General features: G+C 35.3%; 5 protein-coding genes across 5 annotated transcripts; 3 read left to right on the forward strand and 2 right to left on the reverse strand.

The window, feature by feature from the left end:
* The first annotated feature begins 676 nt into the window (after positions 1-676).
* LOC133316370 (rho GTPase-activating protein 1-like) lies at positions 677-4,231 on the forward strand. Its single transcript, XM_061518113.1, has 5 exons — positions 677-1,107; positions 2,320-2,440; positions 2,795-2,914; positions 3,081-3,311; positions 3,698-4,231. Exons 1-5 carry the CDS (start codon positions 677-679, stop codon positions 4,229-4,231), a joined length of 1,437 nt encoding a protein of 478 aa, XP_061374097.1.
* Positions 4,232-9,774: 5,543 nt separating this feature from the next.
* On the forward strand, positions 9,775-10,411 carry LOC133316371 (uncharacterized). The gene is made up of 2 exons (XM_061518114.1): positions 9,775-9,870; positions 9,963-10,411. Exons 1-2 carry the CDS (start codon positions 9,852-9,854, stop codon positions 10,316-10,318), a joined length of 375 nt encoding a protein of 124 aa, XP_061374098.1. The 5' UTR covers positions 9,775-9,851; the 3' UTR covers positions 10,319-10,411.
* Positions 10,412-10,557: 146 nt separating this feature from the next.
* Positions 10,558-12,677, reverse strand: LOC133316382 (uncharacterized). Its single transcript, XM_061518125.1, has 4 exons — positions 12,550-12,677; positions 12,046-12,471; positions 11,467-11,532; positions 10,558-10,592 (listed from the first exon to the last, which is right to left on the reverse strand). Exons 1-4 carry the CDS (start codon positions 12,611-12,613, stop codon positions 10,558-10,560), a joined length of 591 nt encoding a protein of 196 aa, XP_061374109.1. The 5' UTR covers positions 12,614-12,677.
* A 2,923-nt stretch (positions 12,678-15,600) lies between these two features.
* On the forward strand, positions 15,601-16,419 carry LOC133316383 (uncharacterized). Its single transcript, XM_061518126.1, has one exon. The coding sequence runs from the start codon at positions 15,601-15,603 to the stop codon at positions 16,417-16,419; it is 819 nt and encodes a 272-aa protein (XP_061374110.1).
* Positions 16,420-22,340: 5,921 nt separating this feature from the next.
* On the reverse strand, positions 22,341-26,604 carry LOC133316369 (uncharacterized protein At2g27730, mitochondrial-like). The gene is made up of 4 exons (XM_061518112.1): positions 26,472-26,604; positions 25,572-25,706; positions 24,619-24,657; positions 22,341-22,807 (listed from the first exon to the last, which is right to left on the reverse strand). The coding sequence occupies exons 2-4, from the start codon at positions 25,677-25,679 to the stop codon at positions 22,595-22,597; spliced, it is 360 nt and encodes a 119-aa protein (XP_061374096.1). The 5' UTR covers positions 25,680-25,706; positions 26,472-26,604; the 3' UTR covers positions 22,341-22,594.
* Positions 26,605-26,924: the final 320 nt, after the last annotated feature.

Consider the following 26,924-nt stretch of genomic DNA (forward strand, 5'->3'; position numbering starts at 1 on the left):
TATATATATATATTTTATTAGGATCATTTTATATAAGTACAAATTATATTTTCAAGCTTGATTATTGCTCTTATTATATGCAATTGTTTTGAGCCATTTATTTAGAAGTAAATCAATAATAAAAATTTAATATAAAACTTTTTTTTTTGAGTTATCCACTCCTAAATTCCGGTACCTATACAAGAATAACCTCCATCTCTCTCACAAAGAATAAAGAGTATAAGAGTTGAATAAATGACAGAAGCTCTACCTAACAGTATAATTGTTCTTAACTACTGCACTCGTAGAAATTACTAATGTGCTGTAAAACTAAAATCTCACCGTCTTGACTTCATTTCTTTTTCTCCATACCTGTCTTTTCTGTACTATCTTCTTGTTCTTGTTGTTCACATATACACGCTTGTTCAAATGCTCCAAAACACGCAACAATACATAAACAAATGCAGTTAATGTTTCTCACGTTCCACATTGTTGGGGACCCTTTTCTTGGATCCAATTCTCTCTCTCTCTCTCTCTCTCTCTCACACACACACACACTGTGAAAAAACAAAAAAAATGACCACTTGCTGAACAAAAATCAAATCTTTTTTTCTTTTTTTCTTCTTCTTAAACCAGAAAAGTTTTTTATATTCCAAGAAAAAAAAAAGAAGCCTTTTTCTTTTCTTCATTGGCAACCATGACCGAGGTGCGCCACTCTCCAACAACATCAACATCCCATTTTTCTTCATCATCATCACCAACCACTCCTTCTTCCTCCGATGGCATTCTCATTCTCAGCACCGACCAAGAACCACCCTCTTCTTCTCCTTCTTCTTCTTCTTTAGCGGTGGTGGATGGTTTTTCTACGGCCACTGACTGTGACACAGTGGATATCACGGACAGGGAAAGGACACAGCAAGAGCTATCCCTCTTGGCCATTCTTGTGACCCTTTTCAGGAAATCATTGATTGCTTGCAACAGTGACATGAGGGAGCTTTGCACCATGGAGATCGGTTGGCCCACTAACGTGCGCCATGTTGCGCATGTAACCTTTGATAGGTTCAATGGTTTCTTGGGTTTGCCCGTTGAGTTTGAACCTGAAGTCCCCAGAAGGCCTCCAAGTGCTAGGTACCCACATTGTTGTTGTTTATCTTCTTCTTTTGTAATTTACTTGTTGCCAACTCATCACATTGTTTACTTATATATATATATATATATATATATATATATATATATATATATATATATATTTCATCATTCATATTATATGCCATAATATTACTAATTTTCTGACCACAGGTTTGTGTGTATAATTACTAAGTAGCAATTTAATCATTTGTTCATTGAGATTAACTTGGTTATGGATGTGACTATGTGGAAGTTTATTTATTAATATTTACATATTAGATACCACTCCTTGGATTAATTATTGGGTGGGATAGATCATGGAATTTCAAACAAACAACAGTTAATTTCATCTTCCTCGTTCTGTTACTTTTGCAATATAATATGTAGGCCCTCATCAGGCCATTTGCATAATGGGGTTGCATGGTGATTTTCTCCTTTTGGAATTTGGATATCACTGACAAGAGGTGCATCTTCTTGTCTGAGTAGTGGGTGGATTTAGATTCTGCTCTCTAATTGGTTGTGTGCTGAGGTTTAAATGTTATAAGGTTCCTCAATCCTCATTAGAGCAGAGATTAGTTGACTTTTCTAAAAAAATTTGCCTTCTTGGCCTTGTTACTTAGTTGAGGTTTAACAAATGCTGCTATGTCCCCTCTATGAATTGTTTTGTTTATAGCAAACCGCTTGAAGTTGGCTAGTTAAACAATTTTGTAAGCCCATTATGAGCCTATTGAATAATGACTTTTCAGTCACATAAAAAGTCTTTTGTAGATTTCCTGTTTTTGTCAATTCTTCATACAAGGCCCTTATTTCTTTTCAATTTTTTGTGCTGCATTGGCGCCTGGGATATGTTCAACCTTTTGAAATCTGTAAATTGCTCCCTTTTTTTGGGAAAATGGAAGGGTAAAAGGATCATATTTGGTTGACAAAACATCAACTTGCTGGTCATTGATTTCATATTAATAATTCATGGATATATCAAAAGGATTTCGATGACTTCTGCCGGGTTATAATACTTGCAAATGTTAGGTGAGAATGTATAAATAGTTTTCTTTGAAAATTTTAAAAACTCTGTCAACCTTGTACAATATTTGTAGTTGGTAGTATTTATCATGAATAAATATGTTACCTGTCTTTATCATGATGGCCACTTCTTGTTTAGTTATCTGATGTGTGATTTTTTGTGTATTCTTTTGTTTTGATTTTCACATGTAGTGCAACTGTTTTTGGAGTTTCAACAGAATCCATGCAGTTATCGTATGACAAAAGAGGGAATAGTGTGCCAACAATTCTGTTACTAATGCAAAGGCACTTATATGCTCAAGGAGGGTTGCAGGTTGATCTTCTAGATTTTTTAGCTTCTCTTCTCCTTATCACCATTTGTCATGGCGTTGAATTTAATAACTGAACACAACTTGAATTTATTCAAATGACTTAGTCATTACTTCATTTTACAAATTACTAGTTGGGAAATATTTTTCTTATGTTGTAGGAGAGTGATTACCTCATGTTATAGAAATAAAATTACAAGTGGGACCCATACGTAAGAGGAGAGAGAAAAAAAGAGTGGTGGGACCTACCCCTTCTTGTGTGTGTAGAAAAATTGTTTATCTCATGTAAAATGAGATAAACATAACCCTTACTACTTATATGTCCCTGCTTTGTTAAACAGTTGAATCTATCCATGCAGGCAGAGGGGATTTTCAGAATTAATGCAGACAATAGACAAGAGGAATATGTTAGGGATGCATTAAATAGGGGACTGGTTCCGGAAGGCATTGATGTACATTCTTTGGCAGGACTAATTAAGGTATAACAATTTACGATACATGGTACATGCTAGGAAACACTATTTGCGGCTGCTGCTTACTTTCTATTTTGTTTGTGTTTTGTTTTGGTGTGTGGAGAGGTGTACTATATACTCATTTTACATTATATATATGATAATTTGACTTTATATTCTTGTACTTTTCAAGGCTTGGTTTAGGGAACTGCCTACAGGTATTCTGGATTCTTTATCGCCAGAGCAGGTAATGCGATGCCAGACTGAAGAGGATTGTGCTGAACTGGCAAGGCAGCTACCTCACACTGAAGCTTCCCTCTTGAACTGGGCTATCAATCTGATGGCTGATGTTGTCCAACAGGAACATGTCAATAAGATGAATGCACGCAACATTGCCATGGTTTTTGCACCAAACATGACTCAGGTTAGTTCCAATAAGTTTTTAATTCTCAAGGAATTGCGGGGAGGAAAATATATACACATACTATATCAGTCCTATTATATTGCATTTTCCAATTTAATATCATGCTTTTGGACATCTTGGAAATCCAATTGAAGTTTTGTTCTATAAGGAAGTATTTTCTGCATTATTTGTTTGAAATTGTTCATGTATATGGGTAAAGCTGTAAAGGCTTTTGTGCTTCATTTTGTGTCATGACAAATTACATGGTTATTGTGACAATACTTTTACCTCTAGTGAAGTCCTGACTGTGTTGTTTTTGTTCATAGGAGTAGTAAAGATGCCAATGTGATATAGTTTATCTATCTGATGGTAGGTTCAGTTACAGAATTTAGTGTTTCTAATTGCAGATGGCAGACCCTTTGACTGCATTGATGTATGCAGTTCAAGTGATGAACTTCTTGAAGATACTTATATTAAGGACATTGCGGGAAAGAAAGGATTCCGTGGTAGAATCGTCTCCTGGATTTTATTTAGAGCCTTCTGGTGAGAATGGTGACCATATCCTTTTGAAGTCCTGCCAGCAACATGCTGCTTCAGAAAATGAAGAGGCTGGTGAATCCTTTGTTTCTGAGAAAACTGTATTAGAATGTTGCCTTGAATCCTTACAAAACAAAAATTCAACTGAAGGAGAATCTGGCAGTGTGATAAGCTCTTCTGAGAATGTGGTTTGTGATGAGGATTTGTATTGTGAGTTTCCACCCAAAGGAAACATGGGGAAGTGTAAGACTGGCCAATCAAGCAATTCAAGTATTAAAAAGTGGCCCAAAAAAACTAGAGGCCAGCTACCTGTAATCCATGGAACAGTGGCTGTTGAGAAAAAGGTTATTAGCAATCTGAGCCGCATAGATTCAAGATCAGAGAGGATAGAAGCCTGGCGGTGAAAGAAGCATCATTGTGCAGGGTTGTAAATTGATTCTGAGTTCTGACATATGTGGCATTGCAATTGTAAGTTTGTTTGGGTCTGAAGTTGCAATTTGCAAGGACAAGTTTGTGAAGTGGTTCAGTTTTTTTTTTTTTTTTTTATTTCCTGTGTTTGTTTAACTTGTCTGATTTCAAGAATGGCACTATTATCAACACTAACATTGTAATGAAATCTCATTTACTATGTGTTTTTACTTGTGTTCTCATAATTAGTTGTTTCTGAATGATCATTCATCTGTCACTGTTGCAATGTTTAAATTAATCACTTCTGGATCCTCACTCTACCAATTAGGTTTCCTGCCAGTGTATGGTTACCATTGTAGTACAATAGGTTTGCCATACATAATCTTCCATTATTTGCTAAGAAGCAATATGATATGCTAATTAATACCTAAAGTCGTAGGTCAATGTAGCTTTTATTTTATTTTATTTGTGCAATAGTAGAAAAACCTTCATATCTACTTCAATGAAAGTCTCAAAATTGTATGATTTGTCAGATTAAAATAACTAAGTGTAATGAATGATAAGTATTGTCTAAATGTGAGTTGATGCGTGAGTAACCTTGTATGGGTAGAATTCAAATCTTATGTACCCACTATCTCTGACCGTGTGTATAGAAAAGGCTTTGTTGAGAGAGGCTGTATCTATAATTGCGTGATCTCTCCGCCTCGAGGGGATTAGTCGGCTTTGTTGAGAGAGGCTGTATCTATAATTGCGTGATCTCTCCGCCTCGAGGAAATTAGTCCTTGACTTTCGGCTAAGAGATATTCTTGGAACAATTTCCAAAAAAAAAAATCTTATGTAAAGTTCATCATACAAAATAAATTCAGACTATTTAGTCTACTTATAACAAAGTAGATTTTTTGGTGCTACGATAACTATAGTGTACCAAGTAATGTAGGATAAGTACGGATCTATTGTCATCACGAGAAATGAAAACCACACATTAAGAAACTTCAAATAAAGCATCACAAGCTACTTTCCCAAAAAAAAAAATGCATTTGTGGGTTCTTCGTGTGTATATATTGAAGGACAAGGTAGTGAAAGCGAGAGCTAAGTGTGAATGAACCATTTTCGAGCAGGCAAATGTAAAGGAACTAACCGAATATTCCTCATGCTCTTTCCAACAATAATAATAATTTGCAAGTGGCTGTAGTGTTTGTTTATGACTTTCCTATGCTGTAGCCTTATCCGAGTGCAGAAACCTGCATGGGATACTAGAGTTTAACTTTAACCAATTCAACCAAAATAGAGTTAGTTGAAGTAGTATATTAATTCTGCTGAAGTAAGATTTTGGGTTTAAATATTTGTGAATGCAAAAAGTTCTCTTTGGGTGAGCTAGCTCCATCATAATGTAAATATTCCCGACTCAGACAAGATTATTTATAGTAAAAGATACTTATGATTTATAAAAAAGAAAAAACTTTAACCAATTCCAATTGCTAAAGTTGATTTCAGAACGAAAATACTTGAATAATTTTATATTTGGGAAATAGTTTTATCATTTTATATAAGAAAATTTTCTCATGTTACATTCACAATACATGAGTGGGTCCCATCTTGATTTTTTTTGTCTTCTCACCTTTTTGTGGACCACACTTATGTATTGTGTGTGTAGTGTTGGTTTGATTTTTTAAAAAAGTATAGAATTTAGAAAGAATTCAAGTATGGGAACGGGAAATTTAGTTTCTTTCGTTTGTTCTTTTTTTTTTTTTTTCTTGAAGGTAAATTTGATGGTTTTTTTAAATTATAAATTCTAAAATGCAAACTATACTAAGAATAATAAGAACACGTTTAAATGAGTAAAAATGATGATTAAAAAATCTAGAATTCTGAATTCAATGACTTTTCCTTGAAAGTCGCATGTCTGCGTTTTAACTGCTATAGCACCTATCTTGATGGAATTTGACTTTTGTAGAACTTAACTAAACTTTCCCAAATTTTGTTCTAAAATGATTCAAATTAATCCCTTAATCCTGAATCAGTTCATTGATGACTTATAGTCAAATTCTTTCCTAGATTATTCCTAATCTTGAAATCTTGAATTAATGAAATGCATAAACTCAAATTTCATTGATCAAACCTCAAGAACATGCACAACAGTTTGAATCGATTAATGGGTACTTGTCAGCTTCATCAGAATTCTAGAAAATGAAATTAGCAATGCATGTTGAAAGATAAAGCAAAACTGAATTCTGAAATAACAGTAAACATGTTTTTCATTCAAAAATACCAGAAATAGTAAAGAGTAGAAGATAATAGACCAATCTCTTCTTCAAATTCAAATTGCTACAACCAAGAGAAACTAACACACGATGCTACTGTTCCAGAAGGACGTATGCAAAATCCGTTTCCTCTTGAATCCCTTCAAGAAAGATCTCCTTCATACATGTATCTCCAAGAAACTCTCAAAGAAAATTAAACGCTCAAAATGTAAAAAAACTGAATACAATGAAAAAAATGTAAAACTGAGTTCAACAAAAAAATCTCACTTCAACTAAAATCTGACATTTTTTAAGTTCTGAGTTCAACTCTCCTTTTCAATGAAGACTCTGATTTTTTTATTAAAACTAAAGCTTCAAGTTGATTTTGTCCCTTAGATCCAACAAGCATTCAATGGTCCTCAAATTGCTATCTCATCTTCTTTTTTCATCTTTCATTGCCATGTGTCCTTTTCTGTGTATAATAAAAAAATAATTAGTAAAAAGTTAAAATTCCTTTTTTTACCTCTTTTACCAACTTGGGCTTACTTCTTTAAGTTTGGGCCAAATTTTACTTGCATTTTAATACAATTCAGCCCATAAAATATAAGAGAATTACCACTGAATTAAGTAGAAATTAAGACTAACATATAGCATAAGAAAATTTTCACATAAAATAAGAAAATCAATTCCCTTTATATTTTTAATGGGAAAAATATTTCTCCTTTCATAGAAAAAGTGTCTTCTCATATCATTCTCTTTTTCATTTTCACAATTTTTTTTAAAGTGAGCCCATTTTTTTTCCTCTATCAACTAAAAATTCTAATGTCTCGTTTGGATGAGCTTTTTTTTCTTCAAAAGCTGTTTTTTTAAGAAAAAAAAAACTTTTCAAAAAAAGTCTGTTTGGATGCTTGCTTCTAAAAAAAGCAAAAATCATAAAAAAAAGCCAAAAATATACTTTTTTCGAAAACTAAAAATTTTAGCTTTTAAAAAAAGCAGAAGTCAAAAGCTAAATATTTTTCAAAAAATTTAAATAACTGTAACTTTTATAAAAAGTACTTTTAAAATAAAAAATAAAAAAAACAACTTTCTTAAAAAGACAATACAAACGAACCCTAAACCTCTCCTATGACGGGAGAAGTTGAAAGCCCATCTTTAATATGTTCTATTAGGTAAGAGTTTATTTTGACTTGAAACCTGAGTTGCATATATTCATCTACATGCTAAAATTCCACTTTTTTTATTAAAAGAAAACGAAACCGCAATTCGCTTGGTTACCGACACTATAATGATAGTCACATAATGAATCAATTCCCTTAAAAATTTAAACTCTTAAATAAATATACATAAACAATTTTATATTATATCTCTACCACCCAATACCCCCAGTGAAGAGTAGATTCATCTTAAGGACAACTTCAGTATCACTGTAGAGAAAGATGACACCATCTGAACCAAGATTTGGTGTTATAATCTTTTGTCAACACAAAAGTGATATTTGTGAGAACTGGGAACTTCCGAATCACCACGTGTCACATGAAGGTGCACAGAAGCATGCCGCGTTGCATGCAATATTGAATCATGAAAAGCCACTTGGGCAGCTAACAAGTGGTTAAATATGTGATAACGTGGAAAAATACTGTAAAGGGTGTGGTTGTATTGTATATATACAACTAGGGTTTTTGACCCTTATGCCCCTTAATTAATAATTAATTACCAAATTGTCTCTCATTCAAAACTATTTCGAAAATTTACCCTTCCCAACAAACATAACACCAATCTGCCCCTACCGTTGACCAACAAACATAACACCCCGGGTACACCATTACCTACCCGGGTAAATTTTGAAACTTTTTATCTACCCGAGTATGTAGGGGTGTACCCGGGTAGAGTTCTTGAATCTGGGAAAATGTTTGAATTATTTACCCGGGTACGGAGCAGTGTACCCGGGTAAACATCGACGGTAGGGTTTTAAAATACCCCAGCAGCCCCATTTCGAAAACCCACAAAAGGGGTACCCGAGTAGAGCTGCTGGAGGAGTGTCATCTTGAGCGATTTCAGGCAGAATCTTGCACTAATTCGTCTTGTTTGTGATCATCATTCGCGGACCTTGCAACCTCTCTGCCTTCTACCGATTGAAATCGATCAAAGGTGAATTTTTTTTTCAGTTTTTTCAATTATGTTATGATTTCTGTTCTGATTCATTGTATTTTCGTTTATATCATTTGATTCTGTCCGAATTATTTTATCAATTTGTCTAACCCTAACCCTAACCCTGAATCTAACCCTAACCCTAACCCTAACCCTAACCCTAACCCTAACCCTAACCCTAACCCTAACCCTAACCCTAACCCTAACATGTATCTAATTTCTGATTTTGGTTATTTTTTCAGTTTAATAGTGTGACACAATGACCTCTCGACGCGTTTCAAAGCTGCCAGTGACCCATTCCGAGAGAAGAACCAAGAGTCGTCACGATGGGTCGTCATCCTCTCAGCCCCAGGCTGCTTCGAGTCAGGCTCCGGACTTGACGTTCGGATATTTGTTTGAGGATGACATTCCTTCACACGAGAAGTTCGTGAAGTTTTTCATGACCCGGAAGATCTGCGAACCGAAATCACTGGATTCGGCATTCTTCAACCTAGAGCGTTTTGACATCGTGCCGCTTCTTGAGCAGACACATTTACTTCACCTGGCGGAGATGCGGTGCCCATACTCGGAGGTTATGGTAAGAGCCTTCTACCAGAACCTTGGCTACTCGCAAGGCGAGCTGACTTCCCGTGTCTGCGGGATTGATATCATCATGACTGCTCCTATCTGGACGGAGCTACTGGGGTTCGATTTTGATGGTGTCACAGGAGCAGCACTATATGATGGAGACAGCCATCATATATTTGGTGATTATAACCGGGAGACCATTGTTACAGAGACTAGGAGGGCAGACGCTGAGCCCGGTCATTTTGCTCATTATCCTGTTAGCAACTTGTCAGTTTCTGCTCGCATTCTTCATTATGTGGTGACACATATTATTTTCCAGCGCCCGCATAATCACTCAAAGGTGCTGGAAGGGGACTTTGTCATCCTGTGGGCCCTCCTTCACAGTCAGCAGGTGAACTGGAGGCATTACATATGCATACTGATGTGGAAGGCAGCCAAGTCAAAGAAGGCTGAATTGCCTTTTGCATTTCTGGTGCAGAAGATTCTGCATAGATTTGGAGTGCCTATGGCAACAGAGACCTTGAAGACCGCCAGAGGCTGGAATGCTATATTTGGTGAGAGGCTCCTGAAGCAGTGTGGGATCCTACCGAACAGAGCGGGTATCTGGACGTGGAAGAAGGCACCAGAACCACCTGAGATCCCATTCCACCACGATGCTGAGATGGAGGATGCACCTGCAGGTGATGTGTTGGTCTTTATGAGTTTATGCAATTTTGTGTTGTTTAATTTTTAATGTGGTATTGAAGTTTGTTTTTCATGGTTTATGATGTAGGCCTTGATGATGATGACGATGATGATGGCGTTGCTGAGGTTGATGTCAGACCGACACGTCCCACCCGCAGTCGGCGACCACCAGCTCCTCCTGAGGGTGGATGGACACTTGATCATGTCATGGCATCCTTATATGATCTGACTACTGACTTTAGAGGATATAGACAGAGCACGAGCAAGTGGCGAAACCAGATGGACACAAGGGTTGCACGGTTGGACACAAGGGTTTCACGCTTGGAGGGTTTAATTGGCGAGGGTGCCCATACTCAGGAGGAGGAGGAGGAGGAGGAGGATGATGACAATGGGGATGACACACAATCGGATGAAGAGAATGGGGAGGACACGGCATCGGATTAGTGTGTCCATAGGGTTTCATATCATTGATTTAGTTTGATGTAATGTAGTCATTTTGGTACATTTAGGAACTTTACCTACATTGCATGGATGTTTTTGTACTGGATATTCAAAATTTGAATGAATGAAATTTTCGTTTTGTGCACGTTCAGACTTGTTGGTTCTATGCATTAGTATGGGACCTTGCATTAATATTGTCAATCCACCCCCAAGTCATACCGTATGTAGGTATTGCACAACAATTACCAAAATGCAACAAAAATTGCCAAAACAGCATCTGCAACAGCATCTGCAACTGGTCTACCCGGGTACCACGAATAGTCTACCCGGGTAGTATGTACTCGGGTATATCATTACGAGTTACCCGGGTAGACCAGTTGCAGATGCAGCAGCAGGTGCTGTTCAATCCATTTTGTTAGCATCTTGGTAATTGATGTGTAATACAATAACCTTAACTGACTCGGGGAAGGGGTAAATGGGTATGGTAGACATTCGGATTGCACAATACGGAACGAGTGACTCGCTAAACTTAACGGATACATTTCAACAATACATTTCAACAACACAAGAATACAGTTCAACAATACATTTCAACAACACAATACATAACAAATACAAGATAAAGTTTAGGGTACAAGGAAACAAAACAATACGTAAAGTGATTGTCATTACAAAACAAAGTACTACACAAAAACAATACGTAATCATGCTTGTCTTAGTCTCAATGGACATGTACGAATGTTATGTCCAACTTGCTTGCAATGCTTACATCTGCTCTGACTGCTAGAGGGTTGAGACTCAACCCAATCCATCTCATGAAGCAACTTCAGGATTGTTCTCGATAAATTCCTTGTACCTAATGTCGAAATTTATCTTTGAACATGTGTACCCTGCAAAAAACCATGACATATGCATTAGTTAGTGAATTTCATCAACGTTTTCTTCAAATGGTTGAAAATGTGAGTAATTATACCGTACATTACCTAATTTCATCAACGTTTTCTTCAATTCCACATTCCTAAAACGGGTATTGAAGTTGCTTCCGATGTGACGTAGACAAAATACATGATAAGCATATGGAGGCTGCCACCCTCCGTGGTCTTTCACCGCCCTTATGATGCTTCGATGACGATCGGATATTAGACAAATACCATGCTTGTGTGTGACATGAAAACGTAAAAGGCTAAGAAACCAGGACCAATCATCCAACCTCTCACCTGGAGGAACAACAGCAAAGGCAATAGGGAGCAGAAATCCATCTCCATCCTGAGATGTTGCAATCAATAGAGTACCTCTGTACTTCCCATATAGATGAGTGCCGTCAATTTGAATTATAGGCTTGCAGTGTTTGAATGCTTCAATGCATTGGTGAAATGTCCAAAAAACCCTTTGAAATACGGCCCTGTCTGTATAAACCCGACGTTCATCAAAACATTGATTTGTATCAAGTTTGAACACAGAACCCACATTCACCTCCGTCATATACTTTAGCCAATTTGGCAAGAATGCGTACGATTTCTCCCAGTCACCAAACAACTTAACGATGGCCTTCATTTTTGCCTTCCAGGCCTTCCTGTACGTTATGTTGTATCCATATGTTCCCTGTATCCTCTCCTGTATCAGAGCTGGTCTTGTGGATGGATCTTCCTTTAACATATCTGGAAAAAAAAAATTAACTTTACCATATTCTCAATTAATCTGAATCATTAAATAAACAGTAGAATACATACTCATTATAGCCGCACAAATGACATTTGAATCCAACTGTCTATGATCCTGTGCTAGGCCTTGATTTAGGCATGTGTGACCTTGACCCCATTTACGGACCACCCAGTTAGCTCCCTTCTTCGGCTTAATTGCCCTCATATACCAGGGACAACCGTCAGCATGGTTTTTACACTTCATAACAAATCTTGACTCGTCGCTTTTTTCAACTATGGCTGTCCTGCGCCCCTTCATACAATGTATCTTCACAGCATGTTGCAATTCTGGTTTGGACCCAAATTCTTGTTGCACAAATAACGGATCTCCTAACTTCCAACCTCCGTGCAAGTCATCATCGCCATATAGGATCTCCAACTCGTCATTAGGGTGCGCCCAGTTAATGAATGAATAATGTTGGCTTTCATTCCAGAATGGCTCCTCAGACCCTGCATCTAAAGATCATGTCAAATTTAATAACTTACCACAAATAATAAATTGTCTAAAGCAAATATTCAAATTTAATAACTTACCACTACTGACTGGGTCGACATGAAGTGGTGACAAGGCTGGGGTACCGAGACTTACGGCGCTCATGTCAGCCTCAAAATTACCGTCCACATCAGTGTCTGACGAATCACCTTCTGGAATAGCACTTTCAGGTTCTCCCTCCTCTTCGCTGTCCACATAGTCCTCGTCTTCATCCTCTTCATCCTCATCCCATGCTACCTGAGGAGGTGCAGAAGATCGTACAACTGTATCTTCTTGACCGGTACAGTGTGCAGTAGTGGTTGTATGCACCGGTAAAGATGAAGATTGTCCAACATCAACTTCAACATATATCTCAATATATTTTAATACTTTCCATTCAACAAACGCATCTGTTACGAACTCCACATCTTCATCATCATTTATATCGTTTCCAATGTAGTATATTGTATCCATATCCACTACAGTCTCTAACCTGGCTATCATGCGGTGGATGGAATGTATGCCTTCTGACCCCATTTTTTGAAGAATTCTCTCCTTCAGTTCATTGCATGTAGTGCCCACTTTGATTTTCATCGTTTTTGTTTTTCCTTCAAATCGGACACCGTTCAGACCTTCAAAATGCCTCCCATTGTAGTAAACAACTATAGGAACCATGTTTGGACTTGAACTCATCTTTCACACAAAAATTAGATCTAGGTTTTGGGTTTGGAGGTTGGTTCAGATTTTTTAGCACAAAATGGGAGTGTGGAGATGTAATCTCAATGTCCCCCCAAGATTCAGCTTTCTGAAATGATGAGATGAAATATGTGTGATGTTTCGGATTAGAGAGGGTAAGAGAGAAAGATTTGGGGTTTCAAAAACCCTATACCTCGCAACAATGGCCGAAACCCATACATATTGGGGTTTCTGGACGCGATTTACCCGGGTACACTGCTACGTACCCGGGTAAATAATTCAAACATTTTCCCAGATTCAAGAACTCTACCCGGGTACACCCCTACATACTCGGGTAGATAAAAAGTTTCAAAATTTACCCGGGTAGGTAATGGTGTACCCGGGTAGGCTTCGTGGTCAACGGTCAAACAGGGGCAGATTGGTGTTATGTTTGTTGGGAAGGGTAAATTTTCGAAATAGTTTTGAATGAGGGGCAATTTGGTAATTAATTATTAATTAAGGAGCATAAGGGTCAAAAAGCCATACAACTAGTCTTGCTGTTCACATCATTATGCTCTGGACGGCACCATGACACGAGAACATTTGCTCAAAAATTTCAATTCACGTACTAAAGTTTGTTGTCCTGTCCCTTGTTTTCCATTGGTGAGTCCAGTCTCCATATGCATATATGAGCATGCTCATGGTTAAACATATTCATGTATTTAGGTAGAAGCCTAAAAGGATAAAAAATTTCTGTCTGATGCAATTTATATATATACACCCAAAATTAGGGAATGCTCAGCAACTGATCCAAACTGATCTAAACCACGGTGATCGAACTGAAAAATCGATAACCGAATTATTTAAAAATCAAAAATGATTTTTTTTTGCATATTTTAATTAAATTAGATCGATTTTCGGTTTGGTTGGTGAAACTCGATCTAATTGTATTATGTATTTATTATTTTTGAAAAATGGTGACTTGGAATCTTATTGTTTTGTAGACTTGAAATCTTGAATATTATTAATAACAAACTACCTTATTTTAATTTTTTATTGTCTATTAATTTATTTTAACTTTTCATAAATTTTATAATTTTGTTTTAGTTTGAAGATTTGAATTTTTCAGTAGTTTATAACTTTGTATGACTTTATTTTATAATAGCTAGTGATTTATATGACTGAAATTTTAAGCTTTTTGAAAAATCGAAAACTAATCAAATCCAAACCGAATAAAATTGAATTAGATTTCAAAAAAAAAATTCAAAACAAATGGATTATTAAATAATCAAACAGAAAGAATTAGATCAAATGATTTTTGTTTCAGAATACATCCAATTCAGATATAGAACACCCTATCCAAAACTACGTCTTTGTTTTATAAAATACCAAGCCATAAAGTAATCATCACCATGACAATTGTCAGGTAAAACATTTTTTCACTAGGTTAAAAGCCAAAAATGCTAGGAAGGATACAACTTTATTTTAAAAAATAATCATATCCTCATCTAAGCTGCACCAATCACATCACCATGGGCCAAAATGTTAAGTCCACGAATTTTAATATAGACAGATGACAAATAAAGTCAATGCATTTCCTTTCAAAAACGAAATATTAAGTGAGGGCACCTAGAAGATTTTTTAAGAGATAATAACTCAAATAATCTACCGGTTCATAAATCTTACTAATATAGTTTAACGATTTTTTTTTTTTAAATTTCTCCGCCAATTCATAGTTTAATCAACAAATTCGATCAAGTCCGTCAAGACCACAAAGCACCAAAACTTTTCTTATTAAATTTTTAACACAATTATGTACTCAGAACTCCGATCCAAAATAACTAATTAAGCTATAACAAACTTATAACATCTTATGCGCGTGCTTGGTAATTTAGGGACGTTTTTGGCCACCAAATCCTGACCAAGCCTCGTAACCACCCATTCCTGTTCCACATAACCGGATAAAAAGTTACAAAAAAAAAAAATAATAATAAGGAAGAATTCACCAATATTCAGTAATTTGCTTCAGAATCATCTATGCTTTTGAGATTTTTTTTTATCACAAATATTTCTGTGCTTTGTAGAATATAAAAAATCACAAGAGCATATATGATAAAAAAATATAGTCTTTTGCAAATCACAGATATATGTGATAAAAAAAATCCATATAAACATAAATGATTTTCGGAGTAAATCACGTCATCATTGTTCAACTTTTCCCAAAAAAAATCATAGCATCCTACATATAATGGCATCTTCATCTTGATTTGTTCAGCTCATGCTATTTTCGTGCCTCTTTTCCACTTTCCTCTCACCTTCCCAACCACCAAAAAGTTGAACATATCCTTAGTTTCTTTTTTTCTTTCTGTCTGTCTGTCTGTGCTGTTTTCTTTAAAAAACACCAACCTATACAGAATATTTTACTAGATAGCAAAGCCATGTCAGCCTGTGGAAGCCTGCAACACATCTTTGAAAATCCATTGCCAGAAAACCATAAACTTCTTGAACCCTTATCATGGAACCAAATTAAACCACTCAAATCCATTGATCACACCTCCTCCATCACTGAGATATTTGGTGAGCTCCATTTCAAGGAGAGTACTCCTGACCCATCACCACCACCACCACCTTCATTGACTCCCCGCGTTTGTTCTTCATCATTCACAGAGATAGACGATAACCAAACCCCATCTTCTTATTCAGTACCCTATGTTTCAAGCACCACCCCAACAACAAACCATGCAAAAAGTCACAAAAGTAGTGACAGCTTTTCATCCTTGAATTCTGAAAGCTTGCAGCTTTGCACCGAGGGTCTTGGTTTAGAAAGCTCAGATGATGTTGAAGAATTGAAGAATGGGATGAATGAGTGGTGGCAAATTCAGAATGAGGAAGAAGGTGCCAAAAACCATTTACCTTCATTAGAAGATTCTCATGGTGAATGTAGGACTAAATCAAGGGTCAATGGGGTGGAGTACCCTCCTCCCATTTCATGCATAGGGAGGAGTGGGAAGCCTTGGGTTAGCTTCAGGTGTTACAGGAATGATGGGAGGTTTGTCCTTAAAGAAATAAGGATACCCACCCAGGAATTTTTGCATGCTCATAGAGAAGATGGAAGATTGAAGCTACACTTTGTTCAGCCTGATGAAGAGTCTCCTGAGGAAGAAGAAGAAGAAGAAGATGATGTAGATAGTATAGACGAGGGAAAAGTAAATGATGAGAGTGTAAAAGATCAAATAAATGAAGAAAAAAGAGATTGATGCCCAAGCCACCTGATGGAAAAAAGAAAAGAAAAAGGGTAGGACATTTATATGTTTGTGTCTTTGTCTCTCCAATGATGATATATTTTTATTACACAATGTATATGTCACTTCTTTTATTTGTAATAAAATAGAAAAGTAGACACTTACAATAGAAATGTAAAAATGATATAATAATTATGGCGCGCGAATATCAAAATGATTTCTTTCCTAGGATTTGGTAAAAGTAATATCCTGATCGGTAGATGTTGAACCCGATCACACACAATTTAGTATGGTATAATGAGTACCTGAGATGAATCTGTACTGGGATGGTTTTTGGCGCTGGGATTATTTCTGCAGAATGGTAGTGTTGGTGCGGGAAGGCTATGCTTGATACTTGATAGGGACAGATGGAGAGCAACCAACAAGATACTTTGAAGCTTGAGTTTATGAGGTAGGATATTTTTATTACCTATTTTTTTTACTACCACTCCACTATCACTTTAATCACCATTGGATTCAAAAGTTATTTTTTTTTCTCTCTCTTCATTCAACTTTTCCTTTAATCAAATGGTAATTAGAGTGGTAGTAAAGTGATAGTAGAAAAAATAGGTACTTAGAATATCCTAGCTCTAAGTTTAACGAGCTTGATAAAATGACTTGGTTATGCTGCCTTAACATGAAATTTAATTTTAGAGTAAACACCCTTTTTAGTCCGTGGCAATATCTACGAAGTCCTTTTCAGTCCCTGGCAATAAAAAAGGACCAAATTGGTCCCTGAAAGTACAAGAAAAGGGCCACTCTACATATTTGGGAGTTGACATAAGGACTAACATGATCTTTTTTTTGTAATTTCAGGGACCAATTTGGTCCTTTTTTATTGTCAGGGACTAAAAAGGACTTTGTAGATATTGACAGAGACTAAAAAGGGTGTTTACTCTTAATTTTATTGGTGGGCTAAGGTTATTTCTGCTACTTATTTTGTGTGCAGAATGCTTATTAGTGAGCTATGTTATTTAGACATAGTTGAAATTACCTGTTTGTCCCTTTGCCATTCGCTATTAAATAAGTTTTGGAACTCTGAACTGTTGTTGTCATAGCTTTATGTCAGGATAACTTGGGAACAGTGACTAAAGTGCCACTGTTCTGCATCTTATTTCCCTACATGCCACGCCAACAGTGTTATTTCTCAATCTGCCACGGGGGCAAGTTCGCTACACAGTGTAGCGAACTCGGTGTGCTGATGTGTCACGTTTCTGGTGGACACCAAGGTCGCTAGTGTCAGTAGCGAACTCTGGAGCAATTAATGCTGACACAAAGAATAAGTTCGCTGCATGTGGCAGCGAACTAGATGTGAGTGGTGTCTCGTGTACACATAGTTCGCTAAGAGGGATGGCGAACTATGTGCCTTTCAGAATTTTTATTTTGTTGCACGGATTTCGAGAAAAACAATTATATTTCACATTGAATCACGCCATTATGGATTTGTTGCATATACTGGTTACGTTGTTTTTGACTTTTGCGCACAAGATGAATTTTTGGGACGGTGACCAGAAGAATTTTGCATGATATCATATTCAAAACAAACAAATAAATAAAATATCAACTTAAATAATAATGCAGCATGAATATTATTACTGAATGTACTAGTCAATTTTAAAATATTATCCGGCCAATATATTTATTGACCAACAATAATATCCTTTCAAAAATATACAAAATCGAAACACAGGCTGCATATATTTTTCTTGTATTAAAAAACAAAAACAAAATCCAAAACAAAAATAAACCAAAAAATAGCATAATAAATTCATGGATGTAAAAATCAGCACCCAAATAATATCAGTGTATAATATAAAATAATTCAACAAAGTGGTTGATACACGTATGTTCTGCAGTAACCACTGTAACTATTGCGGCATTGCTGCCATAGCCTTTGGCGTTGCGTCTTCGCCTTGCCTGCTATATAGCCTATTTTCCTACCTGCAACGAAAGTTGCACACATAATCAAACAATAGCATGATTCAACGAGAAATATAATTGTTTTTCTTCGAAAGCCGTGCAACAAAAAGAAACAAGCAAATTGATCAGATTTCAAAATTTTGGAAGGCACATAGTTCGCTACGCCCTTCAGCGAACTATGTGCATGTGAGACGCATGTCACATCTAGTTCGCTGTATGTGGCAGCAAACTTGTTCTTTGTGTCAGCATTAATTGCTTCAGAGTTCGCTACTGACACTAGCGACCTTGGTGTCCATCAGAAATGTAACACATCAGTACACCGAGTTCGCTACACTGCCCAGCGAACTTGCTCTCGTGGCATATTGAAAAATAACACTGTTGGCGTGACATTTAGAAAAATAAGATGGGAAACAATGGTACTTTGATCACTGTTCCGATAACTTGTAGGTGGGATAAACACATTTCCTTACCCTCTAAGTCTAGCCTTTTGGGTGATACATGAGTTGAGTTGTTATATCTAGTGTAAATAGGTTAGGTTACACTTTATCTAGACTAGATATATGTAAAAAATCTTAGACATGATCTATTAGTCTTTGTAAGTCCAAATTATAACTTTGGCATAACTTATACTTAAAAATAAAAGTCTTAATCTAGGCCTGTTAGCTTGTTTAAGCATATTAAACATTCCATAATAAAAAAAATAATTAAAATAATATTACTTTATTATTCAAAATTATTAAAATAATAATTTTATTTAAAATAAATAATATGATATAGGCTATCCTATATGCTTATGATATAGGCATGTACAAAAAAACCTATGACCTGCTTTCTAAATAGGTTTTTTTAAAAACATAGACTTATTTTATTTGACTATTTATAATAGATCATAGGCCTTATAGCCCGGCCTAGCCCATTTACATCCCTAATCCCCATGTAACATAAATTCAAATCACAAGAGCATTTTCGGTACACTCAAGTACTGTCAACTTCCATTAAAAAATTGACACTTGGATTTTTTTCTCTCATTTCCGTACACACACATAACAGAAAATGCCACATTGTAATTGGTCTGTCACAACGAGTCAATGTTGCAACTAAAGTACCGTAAATTTTTCGCTATGCAAGGCTGCAAGCAAACTCCAACAGCGCAAGTATTTTGCTAGGTAGGCTTCAATTGAGAGTGATTCGAAGCATAACATGTTCCCTCGCTTTTATCCAATGTTATGAAAATCAGACCTAATCGGCTCTGTCGACCCAAAACTCGGTGAATCGGTCATTTGACCGGTTTGGTTATCACATTGGATCGGTCAAGTACCAGACTCGATACGACCCGACCGATTTTGGTGAAGAACGGTGACCCGGCACGGGTTTTTTAAAATAAAATATTTAAAAAAAAAAGTTTTCCAAAAAAATAATCATAATTAACATATTTGAGTGATCTGTTATTTATTGACTTACCTAAGTTATGTACCTACAATACTAATATTATCTCAGTTATGCACTATGCATAAAATTTTAATTTGATTTATAATTAGAGATGTCATTTACTGAACCTGAGACACTAATATCACAAGTATTATATGTTTGCTTGATCCTTTATTGGACAATAATGTATAATTTATTATTTTTTATATTAAAATATTTAGAATTTATGTTATTTATTTCAGCTATTTGAATATATTTATAATTTTTTAATATAAATTATAGATTTATATATAATCACCGCGTCATGCGATTCAATCTACTACCCACTGATTAAAACATGACCTGGTACCTCGACCAAGTCATTGACCGGACCGATTTTAATAACTGACGAGTTTCACATTGGTTGATAATGGACTAAGTGAAGAGTATATAAATGGAAGTACCCATGAACCTAATGCCTTAAGTTTTGGGTTGAGACATGGTGTCGAATCTACTTGCTACGGTTGGTGTAGCCTTAGCTCATTGGTTGTGGCCCCCCGCCACGGGCTTTCCCTTGGACCCGCCTGACAGTGGTATCAGAGCTAGCTTTTGGGGTGGTAACCTCAAGATTCTTAACATGGTATCAGAGCGTTCGAAATCTCACCGCCTCCCACTTTCTTTGTAGTGGAATTTCCACATGTAGGTGGGCTTGTATGTTGTCCACCCTTCAAGCCCAGTGGGCTCTCGTGTGAGGGGGTGTGTTGAGAAATATAGTCCTACATTGGTTGTATGAACAACTAATGTGAGGTTTATAAAGCCTTGGGCACTCCCACCCTTTGAGCTAGATTTTAGGGTGGTGTATCCCAAAGTTCTTAACATGGTATCAGAGCTAACTTTTGGGGTGGTATATCCCGAGGTTCTTAACAATAACATTGCATTTATCTAAATAATGTATTATCATGCATACCAATAAATTTGCCCCCAATAAATTTTAATATAATATTTTTTTAAATAATGAAAGTTCGATCGTTAATTGTAAATTTAATTTTTTATAATAATATCAGAAATTTATAATTTTTTTTTAATGAATGTCATATGACCAATCTCATAAAATTTGGAGAACAAAACGCCATAAGCAATGTAAAAGACTAAAGAGGCATTAAATATTTAAAATCCATATAAATCAGAATAAAGTTTTTAAAGTAATTTTTATGTAATTTTAGGAGTAAATTTTATGAACTCCAAGAATTGACTTGGTGGAAATATCAGCCACAGAATAGACATATTGCCAAAACAAGAAGAGCAAACTCATGATTAATTTTATATTGGCTCACCCCCAAAAAATAATCAAGGTAATGGAATAACAAAAATAAAAATTTTATGGTATAGAAAAAGTGAGTGCTTCTTTGGTTGCATGTTTGTGTACGCGTAAATAGTTGTTTATGTAAAAATAAAATATAAAAATTCAACTAATAAATATCGAATCATTGTTACACCAAAAGAAAAAAGTAAGAATTTGATCACAAGTAGTAATTTGAAGTTATAATAACTACTATAAAGAGTTATATTCATACGATTAGTAATTTATGAGATAAAAAAGACTTCGTTATTCTCTATTTCATCCTTAAATAATTTAAGAAATTAGTATTCGAAACTTAAAATTAAAAAAACTCTATCTTCTTAACTGGAATTAATAATTACAATTTTATGCCGAAGGTGAAACAGAGCAGATGATAGCACCTTAAACTTGACTCTTTCCTTGTATAGCCACCTGCAGCCGAAGTACAATGGCGATAGTAACTTAACTTCCACTGCGCCTCAATTGCTATCCCTTATCAGCCATTCCAGCTCTCTTCGCTATAAATCTCTATTTTATTTTTTCAATGTTTTAATTTATTAATATCAATACGATTACTGTTTCACCGCCTCGTTTCTAAGTCAAAACATTTAAAATAAAAATAAAAATAGAAATTGACCATTCGGATATCCATATTGCTACCCTGTGAAGCACCGACACTTCAAATATCCTAACGTGTCGTGTCAGACACTTTCCAACATTCACCGACACTTCCCGACACTCCATACTCATTGCAAAGACTTAAAAAAAATTCAAATGTTACGTTGTGTTGCATTTTGAGTTTCAACTATTAAATTCGTTAGATTACGATTACGATTTTATTGAGTTTAATATAAACATTTGAAATATCTTATGTTTCTTTGCAAAATTGATGGGTATTATATGTTTAGATTTATTTTTTTGTTAAATTATTGAATACTAAATATAATATACACTACATAAATTAAAAATATTATATAATATCAAAACATGTCTTAAAATTTAATATTTTTTAGAATTAACGTGTCCCGTGTCAACATAGTTGCTACCAAATAGCATGTTGTTTACCTAAAAAAGAAAAAATAGAAACAAGACAACCAAAGACGGATTGACAGAAATGCTGAGGTCTACTCCCAATATCCTTCTCGCTTGGTAATACTTAGTACTTAGTGCCACTATGTACCAATCTTAAGCTCTTTTCATCACTAGACCATGCCAATAAAGGGCAAATGCATTTCAACCAAAAAAAAAAGAAAGGGAAAATGCAAGTGATCAATCACATGACATTTGAACAACTAGTGAAAATAAACATTGATTCTCGTCATGCTAAGTAGCATCAAGAATATATAGGTCATATGTAAGATCACGGGAAACATAAAAGAAGCAATTCATGACAATAGCATGATAAACAGAGTTGGTGTGTGGTTATTTATTTCTGTGCAACTGCTGCAACCAAAACTAAAATGAGGACACGCACCACTGAAATCTTCAATCCTGCACTTCTGGCTTCTTTGCAGTGCCTTTGAGGTACCACCCTAAAGCCGCAAAAATTGTTATTGTACCAGCTACAACTGCATAATTCCGGTGCTTGTCAGTTGAAACTTTGTCAGTCGATGATTCTGTATATCCCGAGGCACTTGGTTTGGCATCAGTTACTGAACCACCTGAACCTGCAGCTGCCGTTGCTTCTGGTTGAGGACCCTAAATTAGAATATATGTTTTACCATTAAGTTCAAAGCATGTTACTGGTAAACAAATGCAAAAACTAAGGGAGAGCAGTTCTTGCAAACAAGTTGCAGAAACAGAGGGTCTGTTTTTGAATTCTATTTCCAAAATAAAAAAATAAAAAAATCTGTTTAATAATACCTGTTTTGTAAAAATATTTCTAAAAATTATATTTCTTTTTTATTTTTTAGAATCAAATTTAGAGAACATATTTCATTTGTTTCTATTTTATGTTTTGACTTTTATCTTTCAAAACAAAAAGAACACACAAGAAACACCCATTTCATTGACTATTTTACAAAACAATTTCAAGAGAAAAAAAAGCCGATCACAATCAATCAGGCCAGGGTCACACACCACAAGTGACTCTTCAATACACAAAAACCTAGAAGGCTGTTGCCTGCAGTAAAAACAGGATGTGAGAGAATATCAAGAAAAATCAACATGACAGAATTATTTTTTCCTTTAGTTAGATATCGATAGACTTTAACAGGATTAAAAGGCAATCAGCTTTTATTTAATCCAAATGTTGGTTGAAAAAGAAAAGGTAAGTGAAACTGCAAGATTCTATAGTCAAAGCAGCATGGTTATGTAATTATTAATTAATGATAATACTTGTGAGGAAATAATATAAGTTTTTTGTATTCATTTTTTTCTGTTAATTTCTGCAAGGAAAATCATTTGTCAATTAGCCCATTTTTTGAAGTTTCCATTTTACCAAGCACCAATTGCTGAAAAGCAAAAAATATGTCGTCCCTTTCTTCTTATATCATCTTACCTAGAACCACATTTCATTCCCCTTATTTCATGTCACCAAGCATCAACTAGTGACAAAAACAGAGCTATGGACAACGGACCTCACTAACTGCAGTCATCTAAATTATCTACATTTACACAATTTGCATGTATGAAAAAAGCATACTTTGGCACTGGCAAATAGTAATCAAGTTCCATACCCATAGCAGTATGGGTTAGGAATGTTGTACACAAGTGCTTCTCAAGATACAGACAGTAGATTAATTAATTATGGATTTGGTTCTAAAATCAAAATGTTGCAAGATAGTCAACCAAAATTCATATTATCACTTTTATCTATAAGGAAATGGTCCATCATGTGAAAATAAGATCATTGATGGTAATTCTACTTGTTATATCATCAGACTCTACAAGGAATCCAGTTATTCAAATGCGCTAATTGACTCAATATGTCAATCAGTATTTCTTTATGGGTGTTTAATGGGCAGCCGAAGACATCTGTTGTTTGTGTATAAATTTCATGCCAAGGACGAGACAATCTATGCTGAATCTGTTATAGGCAAAACTAAAATTCCCAAATAAACACGTGGTGAAATATATATATTTTTTAAAGTTCGTTATAGGCTCAATTACAATTACAAGTTTCCTCATCGGTTCTCCATAACAGAGTAGCAATTTCAATTTAAAAAGAAAAACACTAAATAGGTTGGACACATAAGGCTATTGCATTTAGTATTTTAGAGGATTTCTTTTTTTATGGATTTTAAATGGGCAAATAAGTCTTTCCTAGCTAGATCATTTGAACCAAGCAGACCTATGCATCTGACCCATCCATTTGCCACCCACATAAAAAAGGTAAAAATCCTCAATCAGAAAACTAAATGCAGAATAAAGGGTTGATGACCCAACAAAGACAATATCTATTTAAATCCAGTTCAACTGTTAAGACTGTTTAAGAAGTCCAGCATGAACTGCACTAAAATCATAAAAGATTAAAAAGAATAAGAAGAAGGAGAAATTTGAGGACATACTTTGCGGGCAAGCTTCTCCAACTTCTCTTGCTCAGCTTTCTGCAATATGAAAAATAAATAGCAAATACATCACAAAGATGCCATCCACAAGCATAAACCTCTACTAATTAGACAAACTGTGCCAACAAAAGCTGGCATCTTTTTCTACAGTAATTGAGGAGATTATCAAAAGATATGGATGCATATTTCTAACGTTTATATCTATACCAACATGTATATGTAGATGTTGAACAGCAATCTATTTTCTAGGCAAGTAGTAGACTAAATATGAAGATTAACAGATCACGAAAATGAACAAATAATTGTTTCCTTCGGTTAGAGGTTAGAACTTAGAACCTAAGGAAACACAAATGGCCCTAACACTCTGGATAAAACTATCTGTACAATTTCAATACATTAGTCAAAGACAAAATGAAACCATTTAAAACAAATCAAATTTTGAATGCACTTAAAAAGAAAATATTAATTTAACGTTCCTCAACAAGTTCAGAGGATGCATAGAGTGGCCTATGCTAACATAACTGACCATCACATTTCTATATTAACAGTACATGCTAGTGGCAATTTTTCACAAGGATTGGTTATAACACAGATTCTAAGCATGTAAAAATATTATGTCTTCATTACAAATTCATCATACAAATCTTATATTGCTCAGTTCATACTTCATACGGAACTTACCCTAATTACACAATGATATTTATGTTCCTCAATACAAAGAGACGCATCAAATGTAATAAGCACTTACTACCGCACCATATGCAACAAAATATCAAAGGAAATTAACAAGGAAAAGCTTCTGAGCACGCAAATTTGCTCTAAAGGCACTACACTAAAACTTCCAATTTTCTCAAATTGATAACAGCATCCCTCAGACAATTTACATCAATCCATAGCACGATAGAACCAATCAACCCGAAGCAAAAGTAAACTATAGCAGCTTTCGAGGTCACCTTGAAGTAAGCATTTTCTACAGCTTTTTCCTCCTCGCTAAGTATTTTGCCAGTGCCGCTGCTAAATAGCCTTCTAGATGCGTATCTTGCAGCCACCCGCATTGCCATTGCAGTTAGGTTTTATGTTCTTCTCACCTGTCAATGATATAATGAATGGTATATGTGCTTGTTATATCATCAGACTTTACAAGGAACCCAGCCACTGGTAATTCACACACACACACACACACACACACACACACACACACACACACACACACACACACACACACACAAGAATGACACAGCTAGAAGAATGCCTAAAAGGTGCCACACAGTTATGACACAGCTAGAAGAATGCCTAAAAGGTGCCACACAGTTCTCATCGAGTTTTCCAACAAAAGGGGCTCTATTCATCACAGATGAAAAACAGTTTTAAATTGCGAATCGCATCACACGATGTGGCAATCGCATAAGCCCATAACGCGACCAAACAGCAATTTAAAACCCTGATGAGAAATAATTTTTATTTTTATTTTTTGTTGGAAAATACTTAAATGATGAATTAGCACCAAAAACCCTCAAACATTTGCAGTGAAAAAGGAAGAGGAAAAAAAAAAAAAAACTACTCCTATCAGAAGTAGTGCATCATATCATAAAATTCCAATGTAAAGAACAACAAAGGCGAGATTCTCTATTTATTGTGAAATAATAAATGGAAAATGAATCACTTAACAGAATGAGATCGTTGGTTGATTAATTAAATGAATGATATAAAAACGTGAACCTAGCTTTAAGCATTGCGTTTCTCCAGAATGTTCTTAGACACAGATTCGCGTGAGCTCCAAAATCCAATCCCAATGTTATCTATAAAGCTTTTTCTTCAGGAAAAAAAAAAGATAAATAAAAAAGAAAAATTACCAGATTCAGTTCAGTGGAAGACTCGAGAGGGATTTCGGATGAAGCAGAAGCAACGGGTTGAGTGTACTATAAGAGCGAAGGTACTTCAGCCTTCCTTCGAGGGTTTAAATACGTCACCGTTTGGAACTATTTCACTGGAGTAAAGACCAAGTTTTTCTGACCTTCATTTTATACTGCTGTTTTTTACTTTTTATTTTCCTTAATCTCTTTGTTAAAAGTGATTAATATAAATATAAAAGTATATAAGACTCGTATAGAATTATGTGAAAAGAAGAGAAAAGAAAAAATATGAGCTCATATAATTTTATAAGGGATAGGTTATTGTGCCTACTCCTATTTTACCTACTTTTGCCTACCCTTTTCGTTACCGTTCGATTACCATCTCATCCAACGATCCATATTTGTGATATAAAATAAACCTTTTTTTCCCTTTCTTTCTTCTCACTTTCTCCC

Source organism: Gastrolobium bilobum, unplaced genomic scaffold (assembly GCF_033153095.1).
Source record: "Gastrolobium bilobum isolate Gb01-03AN ecotype WA unplaced genomic scaffold, APGP_CSIRO_Gbil_v1 utg682, whole genome shotgun sequence".
Taxonomy (NCBI): domain Eukaryota; kingdom Viridiplantae; phylum Streptophyta; class Magnoliopsida; order Fabales; family Fabaceae; genus Gastrolobium; species Gastrolobium bilobum.